This window comes from Jaculus jaculus, chromosome 1 (assembly GCF_020740685.1).
Source record: "Jaculus jaculus isolate mJacJac1 chromosome 1, mJacJac1.mat.Y.cur, whole genome shotgun sequence".
Lineage (NCBI taxonomy): Eukaryota > Metazoa > Chordata > Mammalia > Rodentia > Dipodidae > Jaculus > Jaculus jaculus.
The window spans coordinates 169723424-169745851 of record NC_059102.1 but is presented as its reverse complement, the minus strand read 5'-3'; the positions used below and the strand labels follow the sequence as shown (position 1 = coordinate 169745851).

General features: G+C 40.8%; 1 protein-coding gene across 4 annotated transcripts; it reads left to right on the top strand.

Moving 5' to 3' along the window:
- Positions 1 to 6547: 6547 nt before the first annotated feature.
- Fam111a (FAM111 trypsin like peptidase A) lies at positions 6548 to 21553 on the top strand. 4 transcript variants are annotated; one of them, XM_045141622.1, is made up of 5 exons: positions 6548 to 6678; positions 7028 to 7165; positions 7266 to 7462; positions 10561 to 10671; positions 18249 to 21553. In XM_045141622.1, the coding sequence occupies exons 3-5, from the start codon at positions 7430 to 7432 to the stop codon at positions 20007 to 20009; spliced, it is 1905 nt and encodes a 634-aa protein (XP_044997557.1). In that variant the 5' UTR covers positions 6548 to 6678; positions 7028 to 7165; positions 7266 to 7429; the 3' UTR covers positions 20010 to 21553. The 4 variants fall into 4 exon arrangements, with proteins under 4 accessions (XP_044997557.1, XP_044997556.1, XP_044997558.1 ...); XM_045141621.1 differs by having other exon boundaries at positions 6569 to 6678; positions 7031 to 7165; XM_045141623.1 differs by lacking the exon at positions 7266 to 7462 and having other exon boundaries at positions 6569 to 6678; positions 7031 to 7165.
- Positions 21554 to 22428: the final 875 nt, after the last annotated feature.

The window sequence follows — 22428 nt, the reverse complement described above, 5'->3', positions numbered from 1 at the left end:
GTGAAGGTTCAGCCATTTGCTCTGCATTTTAGGAAGTAGCATTTTATGGTACCATTGCCATTTGGGTCCAGATTAGTGTTTCCCACCCCTTAGATGCCCCCCCTCACTCCCCATCCATCCTAGTGTCTACTCCATGAGGTGCTTGCTGGGTATGTAAAGTATTGTGGGTAGATTCAGGTTAGGTATTGTAGATGAGTGAGACTATGTATCGATTTTTTTTCTGTGATTGGGTAAGTTCACTGAGAATGATCTGTTCCAGGTTCAACCATTTTTCCTCAAATTTATTTGTGCCGTTATTTCTTACTGCTATATAGAATTCCATTGTGTAGATATACCACATCTTTGTTATCCATTCTTCTAATGATGGACATCTGGGTTGATTCCAGCTTTTAGCTATTACGAATTGAGCCGCTACAAACATGGTTGAGCAAATCTCTCTGGCCTGTGGATTGAAGGTTTTAGGGTAGATTCCCAGTAAGGGTATAACTTGGTCTGTTGATATCTCTATAGTCAGCTTTTTCAGGAGTCTCCATATTGCTTTCGAAAGTGGTTGTACCATCCTACATTCCCACCAACAGTGAATTAGTGTTCCTGCTTCTCCACATCCTCGCCAGCATTTATTTTCATTTGATTTTTTTTGATGTTTGCTATCCTTATTGGGGTAAGGTGGAATCTCATGGTTGTTTTAATTTGCATTTCTCTGATGATTAGGTATGATGAACATTTTCTTAAGTGTGTGTTTGCCATTTGTATATCTTCCTCTGTGAGCTGCCTGTTCAACTCTGTGCCCCATTTTGTGAGTGGGGTTTTTGTCTTCTTATTGTTTAGGTTTTTGAGTTCTTTGTAGAGTCTAGAGATTAGGCCTCTATCAGTTGAAAAACCCACAAATATTTTCTCCCATTCTGTGGGTATGCTCTTGGCATTGCTTATCATATGCTTGTCTGTAAAGAAACTCTTAAGCTTCATACGATGCCATTGGTTGAGTGACTGTTTAAGAACGTGAGCCACTGGGGTTTTGATCAGGAAGTCTTTTTCCATCCCTATATCATGGAAAGTACTTCCTAAATTTTCTTCCAGTAGTATTCGAGTTTCTGGGCTTATGTTGAGGTCTTTGATACATTTGGATTTGAGTGTAGTGCATGGTGAAATGTGTGGATCTAGTTTTAGTTTCCTGCATGTTGTTATCCAGTTTGTCCAGCATCATTTGTTGAAGATGCTATCTTTTTTCCAGCCTATATTGTTCAGGCCTTTGTCAAATATCAAGTAGCATTAGTTGCTTGACCCAAAATCCGGGTCCTCAAGTCTATTCCATTGGTCTATACTGCTGTTTTTATGCCAGTACCATGCTGTTTTTATTACTATGGCTTTGTAGTATAGCTTTATATCAGGTATGGTGGTGCCACCAGAGGTATTTCTTTTGCTGAGGATATGCTTGGATATGCGAGGCATTCTGCTTTTCCATATGAAATTTGAGATCATTTTTTCTATCTCTGTGAAGAAGACTGTAGGGATTTTAATTGGAATTGCTTTAAATCTATATATTACCTTTGGTATGATTGTCATCTTCACAATGTTAATTCTGCCTAGCCAGGAACATGGGAGGTCTTTCCATTTTCTCAAGTCCTCCTCAATTTCTTTTTTGAGAGTTTTTATATTTTTGTTATATAGATTGTTTAACTTCCTTGGTTAATGTTATTCCAAGGTATTTTATTTTATTTTTTTGTTGTTGTTGCTATTGAAAATGGGACTAGGTCCCTTATTTCTGTTTTCTGTATCTTTGTCATTTTAATACAGAAATGCTACCGATTTTTGTGCATTGATTTTGTTTCCTGCTACTTTTCTATAGGAGTTAATCACCTTCAGGAGTTTTTGGGATGGAGTCTCTTGGGTCTCTTATATAAACAATTATGTCATCAGTGAATAGAGATAACTTAACTTCTTCCTTTCCAAATTGTATCCCTTTTATTTCCTTCTCCTGTCTTATTGCTTGAGCTAGAACTTCCAGAACTACATTGAAAAGCAGAGGTGAGAGAGGACATCCCTGTCTTGTTCCTGATCTCAATGGGAATTCCTCCAGTCTCTCTCCATTAAGTATTATTTGGGCCTTTGGAGCTTTGTATATTGCCTTGATTATGTTAAGATGTGAACTGGCTATGCTGATTCTCTCCAATGTTTTGATCATGAAGTGATGTTGTATCTTGTCAAAGGCCTTTTCTGCATCTATCGAAATGATCATGTGGTTTTTATGTTTAAGCTTGTTTATGTGGTGTATTACTTTGACTGATTTTCATATGTTGAACCACCTTTGTGTTCCTGGGATAAATCCCACTTGGTAAAGGTGGATAATGCTTTTTTTTAAAATTTTTATTTATTTATTTGAGAGCGACAGACACAGAGAAAAAGGCAGATAGAGGGAGAGAGAGAGAATGGGTGCACCAGGGCTTCCAGCCTCTGCAAACGAACTCCAGACGCGTGCACCCCTTGTGCATCTGGCTAACGTGGGACCTGGGGAACCCTGCCTCGAACCGGGGTCCTTAGGCTTCACAGGCAAGCGCTTAACCGCTAAGCCATCTCTCCAGCCCGGATAATGCTTTTTTGATGTGTTGTTGGTTTCAGTTTGCGAGTATTTTGTTCAGTCAGAATTCTGAGGACCAGAACCAATTGATGAACCATTACCTTATATAGGAGTGTGTAGGAATGGGGATACACTAGTAAACAATGGTGACAAGCATGTTTCTTGGTAATCTTTAACTTTTGTGGACAGACTTGCTAGGTTAAAACCACTTTGGTGCTTGCTTACAAAAGCACTAATGGAATCCAATTATGAGAAGGCAGGCTTTATTACACCTACATTTTTATGGCATGGTTCAAGGAAGAAAATATATTAGAGTTATGAAGTCACCCTGTTAGAACTTTTGTTAAAAATACTTGATGCTTGAAGCAGGCTAAAAACCAAACATCATTTGTAACCACTGACTGTCTAACACTGATTTTGGTGAGATATTCACTATTAAATTTGTGATTGTAGTCTTTGCTCTATGTATTTGTGCCTATTCATAGAAATTGTACTGCTTAAATAAACAAAGGCTAAGCTTATGCAGCCAGAATTGTATACAACCTGATGCTCTACTTCAGTAAAATACACTCAGATACATTCACCTTGTGTGTGTGTCTGTTTGTCACTTCGCCGACTCCTTGCCCACCTCCCAAGGCCTGTTCTCCCTCGGACTGGTGGTCCTGGCTTTGCCAGTCTGTGACAATATATCATGTTTATAAGATAGCCACTTTTTAAAGTTCTTTACATAAGTGTATCTAAGCATTCATATTAGCTCTCTGAAGTACATGCTTTTATATAAATATTCCAGCAAAGAGACTGAGGAACAGAGATTGAAGGATTTAGCCAAGACTATATAGCTTTTAAACTAAGCCATGAATTCAGTAGTCTGACCTTTGAGGCCTTTCTCTTCACTATCCTTCACAGTCCCTCAAAGTGTGAGGTGTAGATAAAGGCTCTTGGGAAGATTATAGTGCCCGCAGTACTTTTTGCCCTTGTCATTCAAATACTGAAAGAGATAGTATAATAAAATAAGTTTATCTGGTTTGGATTGGACATAGGCTGTTAGACCTGAAAGACAGTTCTAATACTTTTTGGAATGTACTGTATGAGTGAGAAAAATAATGAGCATGAGAAAGGAGATAGAAAAACTCTAAACTTGGGAATATGCGTGTCTTTTCAGAATGGCTGTCTTCCACTCACGTACGTCCTTCAAGCTTTCCTCTTTATTTTACAACTTATTTAGCAAATGCTCGTGGGGAGGGGGGTTGTTTAGTCAGGGTCTCCTCAGGTAACTCAGCTTCAGCTTCAAGCTGGCAGCACTCCTCCAATTCTCTGTAGAATGCTGGGATAAGAACATGCACTCCACCTCCACTGACTCTGCATGAATGCTTTTCTATACAGCTCTGTGAATTTAAACATGTATAGGTTCTTTGTAGCCATCATTGCTACCAGGGCACAGGCAATTCCAACATCTCAAGAGAGTAGCCAATGGCCCTCTACACCCTGCCCCTTCCCTCTTCTTGTAGCCATTGGATAATGTCCCTGCTTCCTCTCTATGCATCACTCTGTGATGATCACTTCCAGCCCTAAAATCTCTCAGAAACACAGACCTGCACACCACCGTGCCCTTAAACACAGCTTGTCAAAAATCAAGTTGTACTGACTGATCTCAAATCCAGTTTGATGTACTTTCTGGCTAAGTCTCCAACATCCAGACTAAAATTTCTTCCACACTAGAGTTCATGCAGCAAATTTTTTTAACAAAAAAAATAATTTTTCTCATCTTCCAACAAACTTGTGGAATTGGTGGTTTTCTTCCCGTGAGTACCGTATTTCTGGATTTTCTCTTTTTTTTCCATACTTTTTTATTAATGGCATTATCATGGCAGCTTACATTTATGTCTGGAGTAATGAATAAATAAAATTTCATCTTTAGCCTCTAAAATGATCATAGGTCATAGATATTGTCATCATTTCAGTAGTACAGATAACAAGAGAAGACATCATGTAAGGTCATCCCAGAACAGGGAACTGGTTTAGGACCTCGGATATCTGAGTTGTAGGCTTGAAATGGGTACTGGATGAATGGCTTCTCAGGTAAGAAACTTTTTGAGTTCAATCCCCAGCACTCCCACAAAAATCCAGTTATGGCTACACATACCTGTTATCACACTAGTTTTTAAAAAATCTAAAGCCATCTCAAGACTCATTTAAACTACTTATATTAATTCCAGAAATTAAAAAAATATATAAACAAAGAAAGCAAGAAAGAAATGTTAGCTTGAAAAAGAGAGAAATTCCCTTCTCTCACATAAACAGTCATTAGAGTCATTGACATTACAGCCAGTCTGAGGTATCAGCTTACACTACTATGGCAGTTACCATGTCATCTCTGGAACAAAACACCTGACCAGAAGCATCTTGAAGAAGGACTGAGCTTATTTCACCTTACACTTTTGAGGAGCTGCTTCATGATGGAAGGGGAGGTATAGGAGCAGGCAGCTGGGCTGTCTCATCAGCACTCAGTGAGGAGAGGAGAGAAGGTAGACCAGCACTGGAAAGGTGGGCTTGAATATTACATCTCAATGATGCACTTACTACAGACAAGGCTCCAACTCCTAACTGCTGTACCAGCTGGGGATTCACTATAAGGCTTACTCAAAAGCTCATGAAGCTATGTGGAACATTTTCCATTCAAACTACCACAACAAAGTCTTCAAAAAGGAACAATATGACTGCTATGCTTCTAGATAAGGCAGCTGTGTTCCTTCAGGGGTGAAGAGGAAAATGTCCACTAATAGTGTTTCTTCATAATCCCACCCATTTCGTTTTTGTTGATGGTATGTCAAATTATATTTTATTTAACTCAATTCTAACATGTGATTTCAACATGTAATAAACATGTTTTGATCAGACATTTGGGCTTTTCAAAGTGTTCCTGTAACACTGTGGTTGTTGGAATAGATGGTCCCCAATATATTCATACTACAGTTCATAATTTAGGGCTGCAACCACCTAGCTGGAGGAGCTGCCACTGGGCTGGATCCAGCCCAAAGGTGGGGTGGTGGATTTAAACTCCAATCTAAAGATATGCAAAGTGTGTCTAGCTAGAGTTCCTGAAGTATGCTGCATTTTGTGGCTTTTGGCTTGTGCTTCTCTCTTTCTGTTTGGACCTGTGAAAGCTGGCCAGCTTCTTCAGCCATTATGGAACATCCCCTGGCTCTGTGAACTTCAATAAATCCCTTCCTCCATAACTGTGCCTAGTCTGGAAGTTCATCTCAGCGAACCTGAAGCCGTCTGCTACAGATACAGAGGCATCATTTTTACATTCTGTCCTCAATCAAGACTAAGCAGGGCAAGTGCTTAACAGAGTGGATACCCTCTTCTACTTCAGGACTGAAGATATTTGCACACACTCCGGCATGCTCACACAGATCAGTTTATGAAAAAGAGGCTTGCTTTCCTGTGATCTAGATCTCCTTGATTGTCAGAGACCTGGAGCCTGCCCCCTCCCCACCCCACCCCCTCAGAGGACCTTCCCTCCAGGAACCCACTCACACCCCGCCCCCCCAGGCCCCAAGCGCCCTCCTCACTCACCCACCCACCCGGCCACAGTGACTCCTGCCTGCTTGCAGCACATGACACTCTAGCTTGGTTTGGTGACTGGCTTCTTTTCCCCACCCGTGAGCACAGGGTAGCAAGAAACCGCTTTCCAGCGCTGACCTGGAAAGTGGAGGTCCCCTGCTCCTGGCTGGAGCTGCAGCAGAAGCCAGTTCAGAAATCCTAGCTTTGGGTCCCTATGACTCGGAGCGGATCCCCTGCGCCGAGGCCCGCCCAGGGCAGCCCCCGCCAGCCCGACTGCGCTGCCGGCCCTGGAGGAAGAGCGCGGCCGCGCCTGCTCCGCCGCAGCCCGCCGCCCGGTTTCCCGCGCACCGCGGGGGCGCCAGTGGGCGGGTCGCCGCCCAGGCGGTGGAGGAGCGCTCCAGAGCTCCCGCCCCGAGCAGCCGGGTCGCGGGCCGCCCTTCTTCCCGCCGCCGGGGCTCCGCGACTACGGGGAAGGATTCCTGCCCACAGAGGCCGGGCTGGGGTCCCAGCGCCTCTGGAAGGGACGCTCCTCCCGCGTGAGTTACGCCTTGGCCTTGGGGGCAGCCCTGGAGTTTGGGGGAATCGGTTAGCAGAGAGAGAGAGCGGGAGGACCCCCGGCTGGAGGAGAGGGCCGGGAAAGACCTGCGCTCCGCGCGGCAGCTCCCATGCCCGTGCCCGGGACCCAGCCCCTACCCACGCCCCAGAGGCGAGGCTGGGCTGGAACGTCCTATGGAATCGGAAAGCCCCGGCTCGCACTTGACCTTCTGCCCTCAGGACCCAAATTCTGTGGCGGGCGTTGGCTTGCCACCTCGGTAGCAGCAAGCTCAGCTTGGTTTCATTGACAAGTTGCTGGGAGCCAGCATTTGACATTGCCCACGTCCACAGCAGGTGAAGCCAGCACCTCGAGTGAGGACCAGTGTGCTGCTGTGAGGTCATCGGCCTTCTCATCAGGGACCCCTCTACCCCGCGGTGAGAAAGGAGAAGCTGCCTGAGTTCCTTTCAACGTTTCCTTCTACATCACAAGTAATTATACCCTCAATTTTTCATAAGTTTTTATGTATGGAAAAAAAAAGACTCCTTACCTATCAACAGCTACACTATAAACTGCCTCTGTCCTTTTTAGTTTTGTTGAAGTTGTGTAATGCAGATTCAACAGAGAACGCATGGATTCTCAAGAATCTTATTCCCTGTGGACTATGAAGTTCAGGGTGAACATGGGGCCGGGCACACTGAAGCATTTGGCGCTGGGAATGGATGGCTTTGGGAGCTCTTGAGGCCTGACCAGCAATGTCACCCATCTGCAAGGCCTGGAGAGCCCAGGTTTGTTTTCAGTGGCTGCTTCCAGCCCCGGTCTAGACAAGAGGTGGTGAGCGAGGACTAGGCTTAGATCAGATGTGCTCCTGGCCTCTGGAAAGCCTAGCTGAGTAAAAGTGAAAGAAAGAAAGAGCACATGGCTAGAGCACCCAGAGAGTAGGAAGTGGAAAGGGGCAAGGAAGGAGGGCGGGGGAGAGACACAGAGGAAGAGACAGACAACCAAAGTAAGGAGAGAAACAACTTCCTGGGGAGCTCTCAGGGTGCTGGAGATGGGACCTGGAGGGCTGTGTTGCTCTGTTGTCTTATTGTAGGAAGTAAAGCAATTTCTGGGTCCAGGGGAGAAGAATCTAGGCTTCTCAAAAGAGAGCTGCTCTAGGTTCGTTACTGATACTTTACCGTTTGATGCAGAGTGGTTCAGTCTGGACACTGTGGACAAGGTGTGTGGAAGGCAGATGTAGAGTTTTTCTTAACACCCTAGTCTGTGCACTGTGACTGCTCAAGTACATGCCAGTGAGCTGCATGATTCATATTTCCTCTTGCTTTATTTTCCTTTCCAAGTATGTGAGGAGTGTGAGTCAGCAATAGGCAAGGGAATGCCCACTTTTTCTTGCTGACTGAGCAATAAACTTCTGCCTTCAGATTTCTTAATTAACATTCCTTTCCATTGTCTTGTACCCTCACCCCTCCCCTGGGTTTTCTGCTGTCTAAAGAGTGTCCTGGATTAAAGTACTAGTTGTCATAACAATACTATTAGTAATACTTACATGCTAATATATTGCATGTGGGCTGTTGATCTCAAAAGACTTTACCTGCATTGTATACTTTTTAATCTTCACATTAGTCAAGGGTGATTTTATTACTTCTCTTAGGATAAGGAAAAGGAGGCAGAAACTAGTTAATATTGCCAAGGCCATGTCACCATTATACGGCAACCTGCAAGTTGAGCTCAGGCAGTCTTATGAGCAATAACATATGACTTTATCTATTTAGAATTCCTGCTTTTTTCACAAACAAGAAACTGCAATTCATAGCGGCCAAATAGATTTTCTTAGGGGCTCACCATAGTAACTGGGAGGAAGATAAGGCTCCTATCTACTCAAGGGGGATTAAGAGCCTCAGTATCATCTTTGAATGTGGTAAACAATGTGTGAAGAAACAATTCTGGGGGTGACCATTCTGTACATAATTTTCCATTCTCTCCAGCAACTTTGTCATTTTTCTAGACCAAAAACCCTTAAGAAGCATAATAAAGCCAACCATGGAGGTGCACACTTACCAATGCCAGCACTCAGGAGGGTGAGGCAAGGCTACCCAACAAGACTGTTCTTAAATAAAAATAGATCTGGGGAGATAAGCTCAGTTATCTTATTGCTTGCATCACAAGCGTGAGGACCCAAGTCAAATTCCAGTATCCAGTGACCATGCTGGGCATGGTGGTGTGCCTGGAACTCCAGGACTAAAGTGGCAGATAAAGACAGGCAGATCCCTGCGGAATCATTAGCCATTCAGTGCAGCCTAATTGGTAAGCTCCACACCAATAAATGAACCTGTCTCCAAAATACAAAAAATGAACAGCATACATGAGGAATTAAACCTCAGGTTGTTGCTGAAATCCAAACACACAAGTGAACCTGCAAACACATGTGAACCTCACACACATACATAACATACATTTAAACCTTAAACTAATTAAATTAAAGGTGATTTTTGTTTCCTGGATGGGTTTTTATGAGAATGAACTGGTACTGTGATTATGTAAGAAAAAGATGTTCTAGGGATGGGCAGTGATTCAAGGTTAAAATTTCAAACTATTTCTTACTTCAAAACAAGTAAAATAAAAAGAGATTGTAAATTTGAAAATATTAAATGGTCAATTATTAACTATTCTATGGATTCTTGAAACTTCATATACTTTTTGCTCTGTTTTTTATATCAGAAAAATGGTCTTGTTATAAAGTCTCCAAAATCTACCCTCTAGAGTTTTATGACCTTTAGTCAAAGTTTACCTCTCGAGAAGTTCCTGTTCTTTTTCTTTTTTTTTTCTCAAGGTAGGGTCTCACTCTAGCCCAGTCTGACCTGGAATTCACTGTGTAGTCTCAGAGTTGCCTAAAGCTCATGCTGAATCCCCTACCTCTGCCTCTCAAGCGCTGAGATTAAAGGTGTGTGCCACCACGCCTGGTAAAGCTCATCCTCATTACGAGTAAAGTAGAGCTCATACTACACATCTACTGATGGAGTAAGAATCTCAACAGAGAGTTTAATAACAGCATTTAGCACATGACCCAGTGCATCCTATGCCTACTCTGTTTAATCCTTGAGTATGTCTTTATAAGTGTACTAGCTGAGGGAATGCCACATGTTAGGCGTTAAGACTGTGAGTACTGAACACAGATGTTCCTGCTATCTTCAGTGGTATTGATCCTTATAAAGGAACTCAGAAATCTTAATGGTGTCACCAAATTGTTCACTTGCTTTTGTGGTATTAGAAAAGAAGAAATAGAGGTGAAAATAACTGTTTTAACAATAACCAAAAAAAAAAAAAACAGTAGTAACTGAGGTTCCATGCCAGAACTTTGGATCAACTATGGATTTCTTTTGGTATTTCTTTCCAAATATTATTGGTTTTTAGGTACTACCCAGCTTTTATTCTACTCATTTCTCTGTAATTTTACCGTCCTTTACCATATCCATCTTAAAGACAACTGGACATTAGCATCCATGTCAGTACACTTTTGAATTCTCTTAAGTACAAACTCCTTTGGAGGGTACTTATTTCTACCTAGTCTCTGATTCAACCTCTGCTTGAGCAGATATCTTTTATATCTAAGATACACTTTCACCCAAGCAAAACCTAGATAGAGTCTGCTTTCCAAGTTAGTTGTGCAGTTAACTACTGCAGATAACTTCTGTGAATTGGTTGCCGTAGGGTCTTACCCATAATGCCCTGCTTTCAATGTGGTTGGTGAATATACTACCTACTTGCCAATTTAGCATCCTGGGACAAGCAAGGAAAATGGTGGGATTGGGACCCATGTAATCTTTCCCTGTGTACAGTTAAGGAGAGCCATGCTATCAGTTCAAACACTTTATGCTTGATGTTTCAGCTGAACCATCTGCTTCATTGTCAAGCCATCATGAACTGTAAGAAGCGCAAGTCACAGAAGATCTCATTTGATACTAGGAACAATAAGAAAATTGAGCACTATTTTCCTCAGGTATGTTTGTAACTACCACTTGTGGAACATACTCAGAGCTGACAGGCATCCTTAGCCACAGGTTATATAATTATTCAATTGTATAATATACAATTGGGAAGAAGTATAATTATGTATTGAGAATATTACATACACTGATATCTTTTTCATCTACTTTACTCTTTCTATTCTGATGCATGGTTGTGGGGTAAGGAGATAAATTTCAGCCATATAAAAGTAGCTGCTGGGCTGGAGAGATGGCTTAGCAGTTAAGTGCTTGCCTGTAAAGCCTCCGGTTCGAGGCTTGATTCTCCAGGACCCACATTAGCCTAATACACAAGGGGGCACAAGCATCTGGAGTTCGTTTGCAGTGGCTGGAAGCCCTGGTGTGCCCATTCTCTCTCTCCCTCTCTCTCTCTCTCTCTCTCTCTCTCTCTCTCTCTCTCTCTCTCTCTATCTGCCTCTTTCTGTCTCTGTCACTCTCAAATAAATAAAAATGAACAAAAAAATAAATAAAAAGTAGCTGTTAAACTCAAAAAGTATTGTAAGATTACCTAGACCATAATGAAGAAAACCAAATGCAATTTATAAGAGTAATCTATGAAAAATCAAAGTCAATGCTATTTTCTAACATGGAAATATTTTTCTGAGTGTGATTGCTATGTAGTCATAAGAGTCTATATGTGTTTAGTTCTTTAAAGTTTATAAATCAGGGGATGGAAAAATGGCTTAGTTCTGAAGGCACTTGTCAGCAAAGCCAAAGGACCCAGGATCAATTCCCCAGGACCCACATAAGTCATATGCACAAGGGGACACACACATCTGGAGTTTTTGCAGTGGCTAGAGGCCCTGGCATGCCCATTTTCTCTTTCCCTCTCTCTCTCTTTCCTACCCTGCCAATTTCTCTCTCAAATAAAAAAAGAAAAAGATAATATTTTTTAAAGACTCAAAAACTATTTTTTTCAAAGTTTATAAATTGGTTTTGTGTCTAGTCATTCTTACCATAACCTTATTAGACAAGTCAGGAAGTTTTCCTCCTATTTGTTTAAGAAGAGAAAGGAGAGGAGTTGGCTTGAGACAGAAGTAAATACTTGGACTTAAAGCTTGCTGAGATAAAGCCAGATTTCTTGCTTTTCTTCAAGCTCTGTTATCATACCAAACTAGTCTTTCCTTTCTGTAAGTATAAATGTTGCTTTAATTTGTCACAAGGGATGAGAAATGGCAGCCATTTGAAAGTTAAAAATTAAATTACAACTTCAAAGTTAAAATCTTAGAAAGCTAGAAGATCCAAATAGTTTGATAATTTGCAAAAAGCTTTGATCTTTTTGTCTTTATCCTACCCCATGAGAAAGCAAGCTAATAATCAAACATACTCCATCCCTTTCTCTTAAAAGTGTCAGGACAGGCCTACTGTTACAATCTGTAATCCCAGCATTCTAAAAGCAGAAGTAGAAGGATAACAAGGTCAAGGCCAAAATAGTCTAAATAGAGTCTCAAAAACAAAACAAATGAGAAGTTTAAAGTATCTAAATATGCTCAAAAATTATTTGAGTGGTGAAAAGTGTATTACAGTATACCCATTGGATGTTCCCTACAGAATTTAGACTGAAGAGATGTTTTTGAGTGTATATAAAGGACCACAGTAAATTCATACTGTCTAACATTCTTTTATTTATATATTAAGAGAGAGAGAGAGAGAGAGAATGAATGAGTACAACAGACCCTTCCTACTGCTGGAACTTAACTCCAGATGAATACACCACTTTGTGCATCTGGCCTTACATGTGTATTGGGGAATTGAACTCAGGCCATCAGGCTTTACAAGGAAACACCTTTAACCACTGAGGCATCATGGAGCCCCTTGCCTTACAATCTTTTTCTCCTAGAATATTAGTGTTATTACAAAGAATGTAGAGGAAACTTAGTTATTTCTGTTGTGGCTCTCCTATTGCAAATTACACACTGGCTGAGAACTAATCTCTGGGTCCTCATGACCTTTCTGTCCAAGAGGACAGATGACTTACCTGAGCTGAAAGACGTGTTTAGTGTGTCCAGTCATCTCCTGCAGTATGTTTGACCTGAGAGCAGGGACCAAAATGTTGCTTGTCTCTTTAGCTACACTGTCCTCAATTACTGTGGTTTCTATGTGCAGTTACTGGAAACCTAGAATGACAGTTACACCAGCCTTGGAAAGTGTGGATGTGGAGCACATCTGTGTCTTTAGCAAAACCAACATAGTTAAACAATGGTATACAGGATTATTCTGTCTATTCATTAACTTTAGCTGTCTGGTGACATTGCCAGACACTTCTAAAATATAGAAAGCATGCATATCTAATCTTTAAATATCACACAATTGTAAATAGAGACAAGACATGTTAACATTCCAAGAAACAATTTTTTTAATGTCCCTATTTATTTTGAGAGAGAGAACAGATGTGCCACGGCCTCCTGCCTCTGCAAGGGGACTCCAGACACACGTACCACTTTGTGCATATAACTTCACATGGGTACTAAGGAATCAAACTCTGGCCATCAAGCTTTGTAAACAAGTGCCTTTAACCACTGAACCATGTCTCCAGCTTCCTAGGAAACAATTTTGTTCAAACAAATCTAAATCAGTTGACTTAATAAAGAGCAAGAAAACATCTCTAAATTGACTCTATCACAAAGAGCAACTAAGGCACTAAAAAGCATAAAAGTATCATTGTCTGAAAACATTTTTAGTTAATCTGGATACGTTTGGAAGTAGGCATACCAATTACTCAGAGAGAGCAGAGACAATTTAATCATTTAACTTCAGAAACAGTGGAGCTAGAGGACTATTTCTCTAAGATGAAGACAGTTGTTTGAGGGTGACTTTCTATCTTGTTGCAGGAGATACCAAATCTTGAGAATTAATTTATTCATTTAAGCAACAGGAGTCTTATGAGATATCAGAACTGAGACATTCACTTAAATAGTAATATACTTGAGTAGGAGTGTATGACATGTATCTTAGTAAACGTAAAAAGAATCTGGTCATTGATTAAACCAGTACAGCTTGATTGTATCAAAAAAACTCTTTTTGTTCATTTTGTTCAGTACTGAAATAGAAACCTATAGCAATCTATCTAAAGGACATTAAAGATAATATGATTAGCATAAGGTAATTATATTATATTTTATATGACTATTAAAATAGGTGAAGTTGATAAATATACCCAACAGTTTATGTCTGAATGGTACCAACATTGTAAATCACAAATTCTAATGTTGTTAACTCACTTGTCCCCAGGTATTAGGAATGGAGTCCCTTGACATATCTTTAAATTAAGGGAACATGTGTTATCTCAGAATACAGGGAGTCTTCCTTGTTCCCCAAGAACAAAAGTCAAAATGCAAAAAGACAGAATTTTTTTTCATATACCCAGTAATGACCACTTAGCAGAATTAACATCCTTTAGTTTCTGTTTTCACATTTGAATAGCACAGGAAATTAACTACTTTTAAAGTTCTAGTTTTTTTTTTTTTGATTGATACTCAAATGTAGATTTGTAAAAGAGAAATCAACAATTAATAAATAAAACTTGATCTTAAGACACAATCTACCTAGGAGTTAAAAGCTTAAGAAATATAGAAACTTCACTAACTATATTTAACATTTTAAAGCCAGTTTCAGAAACTGTTATCATTAGCAGACCAACAACAGTGAACTAAATTTTAACTTTGTAATCATGAGACATGTTGACATAAACAAATTTTACAATTTATTAAAATGAGTTGAACATAAATAACATTCATCACACCATAGAACAAATTAAAATTATCTGTTTACATACTAAACTACAAAGCTCTAACCTGCTTTAGCCTTAGATAAACCAGGGTACCTCTTACATTTTAAAGGGCTTTTACTCATTTTTCTGTCTAGCAAAAGTCTGAGAACCATATTTTAGGAAGAAATGAGGGAACACTAATGATGTGACAGTGAGTGCCTTTTAAGTAACCTTAGGCAAGAGAGAAAATACATGGAACCCAAAGTCCTTGAGCTGTTTGTACTCCTTTTCCTTGTCACAGAGTCAGGTGGCTACTCTGTCTCAGGAAGAAGTTCCAGAGAATATGGGTTAAATGTATTTGGAGTCTGAGACAGGAGAATGCTTGATTTATGTTTATCTAATGTCCACATACGGCCTTTAACATCTGTTGGATTTTGGATCATAATTCTCCCTTCCTCTTGAGTCTTCTGTCCTGTACCAAGATGCACTTTGTCAGGTCAGGGCTGAAATGCTCCATCCACGTCTATACTGTGTGTTCCAGGATATGGATAGAAGACAGCCTAAGGAGTACATGGAAGTAGGAGAGGTCATTTGTACCAGATGGCATTTCTCTCTTGTGCCTGGTGCCTGTGGAGAAAAGAAGAATAAGTTCAAATAACCCAGCAAATAAGTAGGTGTTTTTCTGGTTTCGCCTCTCTCATAGGCACAGGATCCTCACCCCAGGGTATATCATGCCAGACCTCAACAAGAACAGACCACACTCAGAAGTCCATCTCAACTCATGTAGCTGCCACCATTTTGGTCACCTCACATGGCCTTGTGTAAGATTAGACTCGCAAGGAGAGAGAGATTTAACAGACCAAGCATTTGGGGAAATACATCATCTCCTTATATTCCCAGAGCAGCTCTGGAACCTTAGCAAAAAATAAAAATGAAATAAAATTAGAAAAAACACTCCCTTTTTTTAAGAAAGAGAGATTCCCAGGGGCTCTAGCCATTGCAAATGAACTCTAGACACATGTACGTGTGTATCTGCTTACATGGGTTCTGGGGAATTTAACCTCAGTCCTTAAGCTTCACAGGCAAGGACCTTACCTGCCAAGCCATCCCTCCATCCCACACAGTTTTAAAGACACTGAAATTCTAGGAAAGAGCATAAGGAGCTCCATTAACAGCTGAGTTAGAGTATCCTCAGTGATAGAAGGGAAAAGTGCAGAATTTTATTTTCTATTACATTGCTTACTGTCCTTTGTAAGAAGTTTTTCCCACATACAGTAGTAATATCCCAGAGCCCTATGGGCTATGACCAGGGGGCCAAGCACCCAGTTCTGCAGTGTAGCCTGTGATTAAACCTGGGGCACCAGGGGCAGGGAAACACAGCCAGGTCGCCAAAGATTGAAACAGCATTCCCACTGCCAAGTGACACTGGCCACTTTTGGCTTTTTAAAGAGCCAGCATAGGCTCTAATAACAAGCAGAGTTCCAGTGTGTTTTTCTTTGTTTTTATTGGTAGGATCTCACTCTAGTGCAGGCTGACCTGGAACCCACTGTATAGTCTCAGGCTGGGAGCACTTCCCCCACGTGGTGTCCCCTGCTTGCCTCCTTCCTACCTGTGTCTTCCTTTGGGGTGGCTTCTCACTTTTGGTGACATGTATGACTCTTCTTTGATCTCTGAATACATCACTATTTCTTAATCCTCTCCTGTCTTTTATTTGAAAGGAAAAGAGAATTACGGTTTCTCTTCCCTTTCATCCACCTAGGTGACCTGAGTTGCCTGTGTTTATTTCATCTAAATAGTGAGTCAGGGTCTCTCCTCTCTTCCAGCCTGCTAGGGGAGGCTCCCATTACTTGTCTGGGTACTCTTCCATTCTGTTCCAGTCTAGGAACTTGGGGCCATGTTCTCTACCAATTAATGAATTAAGAGGCAGGAAAGTATTTTAAGAGAATAAGTAATCCAACAATACTAGGGAGACTAAGACCTCAGACCTCATTAGAACATTATGGGAGTGGGAAAGCCAACTCTCTTGGAAATATCAAATACCATGACAGGAGGTAGCTTCAGAATTTCAAGTCTAGTTGGAGCATGGCCTATTGAAAGAAGGAGAGGGAGATGGGTAGAAAGTTCTGAGACTCTTACAAATATATGATATTAAGTCATACTCACATATTCTTGGCTAATTTGATACTTAAAAATAAAAAGTATAGGGACTAGAGAGATTGCTTAGTGGTTAAAGTGTTTGCCTGCAAAGCTAAAGGACAGGTTCAATTCCCCAGGACCTACATAAGCCAGATGCACAAGGCTGCATGTGCATGTGGAGTTCATTTGCAGGGGCTGAAGGCCCTAGCATGCCAAATCTCTCTCACTCTCTCTCTGTCTCTCTCTCTCTCTGTCAAATAAATAAAATAATTCTAAATCTGGGCATGGTGAAATATGTCAGAAATCCCAGTGCAAGAAGACAAAGCAAGAGTTTTAAGCTATGTAGCAAATTCCAGGGCAGTCTCATCTGCCTTGCTTGTCTCAAAGAAACAAAAATATTAGTGTAATCTGTAACAGAGAGTTAGGATTTCAAGGAAGTCCTTGAACCCCAAACCCTGGGTTCACATTTGCATTTAACCAAAGAACTGGGCAAATCAAATTGAGAAGGATAATTATTAAATCATTATATTTATTTGGGGAAGTACAAAACCAAGGAAAGAAAAATGAATACAGCCATGTGACCTGAGAGCCCATGTGGAGAGCCTAGAAGAAACGTAAAAACAGTTAGCATGGAAGGAAAAGAAAGTGCAAAGTGCTCCTGCTGTGTGGAGAGCAGGAGGAGGTGAGGAGCCCATGCAGGAATAGGGGTGGGGGGGAGGGGGACTCACCAGAACCTGGAGATTCAGGTGATGAATGGGCTGGGTCACCAAGAGAGCTTGCCCACTTCTTAAACATATTTATCACCTTAATGTGTGGCCTTTTCCTTCTGGCTTACGTGAGCCAGATTGAGAGCTCATTGGTCTGGGCCAGAGGCTGGTTTAGGCAGAGTGTAGTCATGATGCCAAGTTCTGGGAGCTGAACCTGACCAACCACAATGTCAGGATTAGATTTGAGTTCTAAGAAAGGAGACCTCCCTCCCAGGGAAAGGCTTGGATGTGGAAAACAAAAAACAGATCTGGAGAACTCCTTTGGGCAAAAGATAAGAAGTCAGCTTATCCCTTTATCTCTAGCAAGTGCAAATTGCAAGGGCAGACATTACTGCCTTTACTTTCAGGAGACCAGTCACCCTAACTGCCTCACAACAAAGCTACCTGATTCCCTCTCAAATCCAGTGTAATAGTCAACAAAGATATATCTTGCTAAAAGATTTTATTTGAGAGAGAGAGAGAGAATGGGGGATGCCAGGGCCTTTGACCACAGCAAATAAACTCCAGATGCATGTGCCACCCTGTGCATCTGGCTTATGTAGGTCCTGGAGAATCTAGCCTGGGTGCTTAGGATTTGCAGGAAAGTGCCTTAACTACTAAGTCATTTTTCCAGCCCTGAAAATGATTTTTAAAAGACTAGAAATACCCTCTGTGGGAGCTAATAGATTTTAGTAGATCTAGATAATGCCATGTTTCTTCCTCTTAGTTGTTGGGAAAAAAAGACATCTTGTGTAATATAGGAAGAGCTTCTTTGACTGGTGTGATAGGAACATGAGCTTACATTTCAAATCAGAAGTTAAATTGCGATGTAACTCTATTCACTGATGATTTAGAATTGATACAGTCTCCAGTAGTAATACTGCAAATTGCATCCTAAAATGGGAAACAATGGGCTAGAGTATTAATAAGTCATTGAAACTTATCTGGCATTTATTTTTAGGTTCCCAGAGAAGAAGAAAACAATCCAAAGCTTTCTGATATGAAGGGTGAATCTAAAAACAGACAAAGGGAGATAACTAACACCCAGAACAAGAGATTTCATTCATCGAAGAACACTCAACAAGAGACCAATCCCAAGAAGAATACAATTTACCTCACCTTGGATGTGAACCACAGGAAAAACAAAAATATGAAACAAGAGCTTACAGAAAGAGAAACAAAAAGCTTATATACTGCACTTCTTACTCTTGATGCTGTTAAAGAGGAGACGGATATTCAGAAAGGCAAAGAAATGGTGGTGTTTGGAACAGAAGGCATTAAGGGGTACATAAACCTAGCAATGCCCCTCAAATGTTTTCCAGAAGGTAGCCATGTGGTAATTAAATTTTTCCAAAGTGAAAATGACAAGAAGGAAGATAACCAAGTGTTTGTCAGGCATGATGAGGTAACTACTGACTGTGTCACATTTTACATTCATGCCATTGGGAAGAAAAAGAAAAAGATTCTGAAATGTGGAAAACTGCACAAAGAGGGGAACAAACTCTGTGTCTATGGCTTCAAAGGAGAGACCATCAAGGACGCTCTGCAAAGGGATGGCAGATTTCTTTCCTTTGTCCAGAACAACTACTGGAAACTCATCAGTGACCTGGACACCATCATAGAAAACACTCAGCCAGTGGATGAGCTAGACGGCAAGCTGTTTCAGGTTGAGGTTAAGGTAAAAAAGAGCAGCAAGGCAGCAGAGGCCATGCAGAATTCCGAGCTAGAGAAAAGAAATACGCAGGTGTTAAAAGAATACATTGTACATGAGTACCCCAGTTTGAAAAGAGAACGTGAAATAATTAGAGCTTATATCAAGGAAGAAAATAAGAAAAGAAAGAGTAAAGTTTCCTTATTTAACCTGCACAGAAAAAACTTTGGGAAACTGACAAAAAATTCTACCCCAGTGAAAGTAATCAAACTTCTTTCAAAGCTCAGTGACTCAGTTGGGTTCATCTTCTGGGACAATAATGGAAATAAGGGTAGTGCCTCCTGCTTTGTTTTTAAAGGATTATACATTTTCACTTGTCGACATGTTATAAATGATATTGTGGGCAAAGGAATTGAGCCAAGTAAGTGGGCATCAATAATTAGTGAATGTGTAAGGGTAATATTTGATTTTGAAGAGTTCCCAGTAAAAGAAGACAACTGCTTCCTCCTTGACCCCTGGTTTGAGATATCTGATGTCACTCTTGACTATGCTGTCCTGAGACTGAAGGAAAGTGGAAAACAAGTCCCTGTAGGGCTGTATAATGGAATTACTCCTGTGCCACTCAGTGGTCTGATATACATTATTGGCCATCCAGATGGAGAATCCAAGTCTACTGATGGCTGTGTGGTGATCCCTCAAGGTGAGAGAGAAAGTAAATGTTGGGAAAATCTACAGGCAAGGGAAGCAGCCGGTTGTGGTGATTCTAGGCAGTATGTCCATATGTACACCCAGAGAAGTTTCCTGGAAATGCTTCACAACCCTAATGTGGTGACTTATGACACGACTTTTTATTGTGGGTCTTCTGGATCCCCAGTGTTTGATTCTAAAGGTTCACTGGTAGCCATGCACACTGCTGGGTTCACTTGCCCCTACCCTAGTGGGGTCTCTAATGTCATCGAGTTTGGCTCTGCTATGGAACCTATCTTTGCTGATATTAAGCAAAAACATCCCAAATGGTACAATGTTGTTTTTGTAGTCCAACCAGATGTAGAAATGCTAAGTCAAGACTAGATGGGATAGTATCTCCTATCCATGATACTGTCCCCAACCTTGCTGGTTGGAGAAAACAGCTGATGCAAGCATTGGAGTCTTTTCATGCTGCACTGGACCCTGCTAACTTTCTTCTTTAGCATCCCCTTATCTGCTAACTCCTGAGACCAACTGGTTCCTGCTTGGAATCTATGGCCGGGGCCTTCAGAGATCCTACCCATGCTCTATAAAACTTTTTGATCACACAGATGTCACAGAGCTAACCTCTGAGTGTCTTACATGTTCAGATCTGAGAGGGTAATAAATACCACAGTTAAGGAGTTTAAAATATCTTACATAGATGAGAAAAGGCATGTCCAGATGCCATAAGGTTGTTGGGGAAAGATCCCAGTATTGGGATCAGCTACCTCTCTATGAGTTGCTGGTTATAGAGGCCCCAGAGATAAAATGAATAAAGGTATTGCCACTCCTGTTGGTTGCATTCCACAACTAGATGGTAAGACCCTGTTGCTGAAAACATCGCATGCTTGTCTGCAGAACATAAAGAAATCAAGTTTAAGCTGAGCTGAAAGCGTCCTCCTTAAAAGCTACCTTTCATAATGCCTAAGGGTGCTTTGCAGTCCACTGGGAGAGAATTGTCCCCAGCAGTCCTACTATGCTGTGGATCCTGCATGCTACATTATCGATCTACCAGGCAAGCTGTGCTTGCTGATACAATAGATTGCTGTGGGTAGAGCCAACAGCTTTTTGACTGGATCCAAGGCCCACTCTATAGGACGGAGTTATGTCTGGTACTGTAAACCTAATCAAAAGCCTTATGGCTGGGAAGGTCATGGTCTCCAATAGTGGAAAAACTGCTGTGATTTTATTGATTGCATGTGATAGGCTTGTCAGGTTTTCTGCTAAACATTTGTGTTATGCCCATAAGTCACGATTATTGTAAGCCTCATTCCAGTCTTGGAAGGAAATAACTTTTGCAATAGGAGGAATACTGCACACTTACCTGGTCAAGCTCCTGAGACTGACTGTTCCTATGACATAGTAGCCCAATGATTAGCCAGAGATCTCATCCCTCTAAGGCTCAGGGAATATTGTGGAAGAGGGGGCTGAAAGAGTGATAGAGCTGGAGGAACAGGTAGCAAGTTGTATAGCAAATTCCTTTGAATTGAAACACTCCCTCCTGAGAGGAGGAGGGAGGCTCAACAGACTCAAAAGGTAATAAGTCTGAGAAAGCCAAAATCTAAAAGATTGTAAGCCCCCTCCATAAGGTTATGTAAAGAGAAAAACAAAGTAACACTGTGTGGTTGCAAGGTTATATTAACTTCCTTTGTCCTTCTAGCTTTACTTTTTCCAGAATGTCTTATAATAGGAGCTCTGTAGTATAACCTGTTATAATAATAAGATATTAAAGATTTGTATACTTTTGTGGCTTGATAGTTGATTTCTGCTCATCACTGAAGGATAGTGTATGCATTTACTATAATTGGTTTATTTGCTCACCCTCTGAAAAATCTCCTGCTTATTTTCAGATTTGAAAATTTATGAATAAAACTTATTCAAACATCTGTGTTATGCTTCTGTATGACATCTGTTTTCAGCACTAATGGGTATATAGCTACCAAGGACTGTTATTGATGGATTCTTCACTAAAACAGTGTTGAGCTTTGTAAATTTTTGCTATTGTCTTCCAGCATAACTACAGCTTTCCACTTCCCACAGTCAACAAAGGAAACATACTATTTCTCCATATCCCACCAGTATTATTATTGTCAGGCTTTGTGTTGTTTGTTTCTTTTCAATTTGGGGCATTTTAATACTATTTAGATGTCTGGAATTTAACCGGTTGGTGATGGAGACCATAATATACCTTAAAATTTGTCTACTGGTATCAAACCATTTATGCATTCCCTTCATTTTTCTGGAAGTTTTACTCTAAGTAAATCCCATCATCAGGTGCTTTTATCCAGCTGAAATATTTAACAGAATGCTCAGCAGCCATTTTTAATACAATACCTGACACCATCAACCAGAAATACTAAGATAAAAATATCAAGATAAGTTGGACACAAGTGTGAAAAATCATTTCTTCCTTTCCTGTTTTTATCCAGATATGTGTGTGCATGTGTGTGTGTCTGTGTGTGTGTGTGTGTGTGTGTGTACACACTAGCCACTACAAACTGCAGATGCATGCACACTTTGTATATCTGACTTTATGTGGGAACTCAGATGCTTCTTATGCACTTTTTCTTCTCATTTGGCAAATGCTAACCCAGAAGATACAGAGATTCTAGGAAAAAATTGTCCTTCACTTTTTCAGTCAATAGTTGTGTTACTTGATGATAGATAAATAGCCTACACACAATATATGTGCACATACATTATCATAACCATCAAAAGTCCACCTTTTGTCAACTTGACACCCAAAACATGATACTTTCAA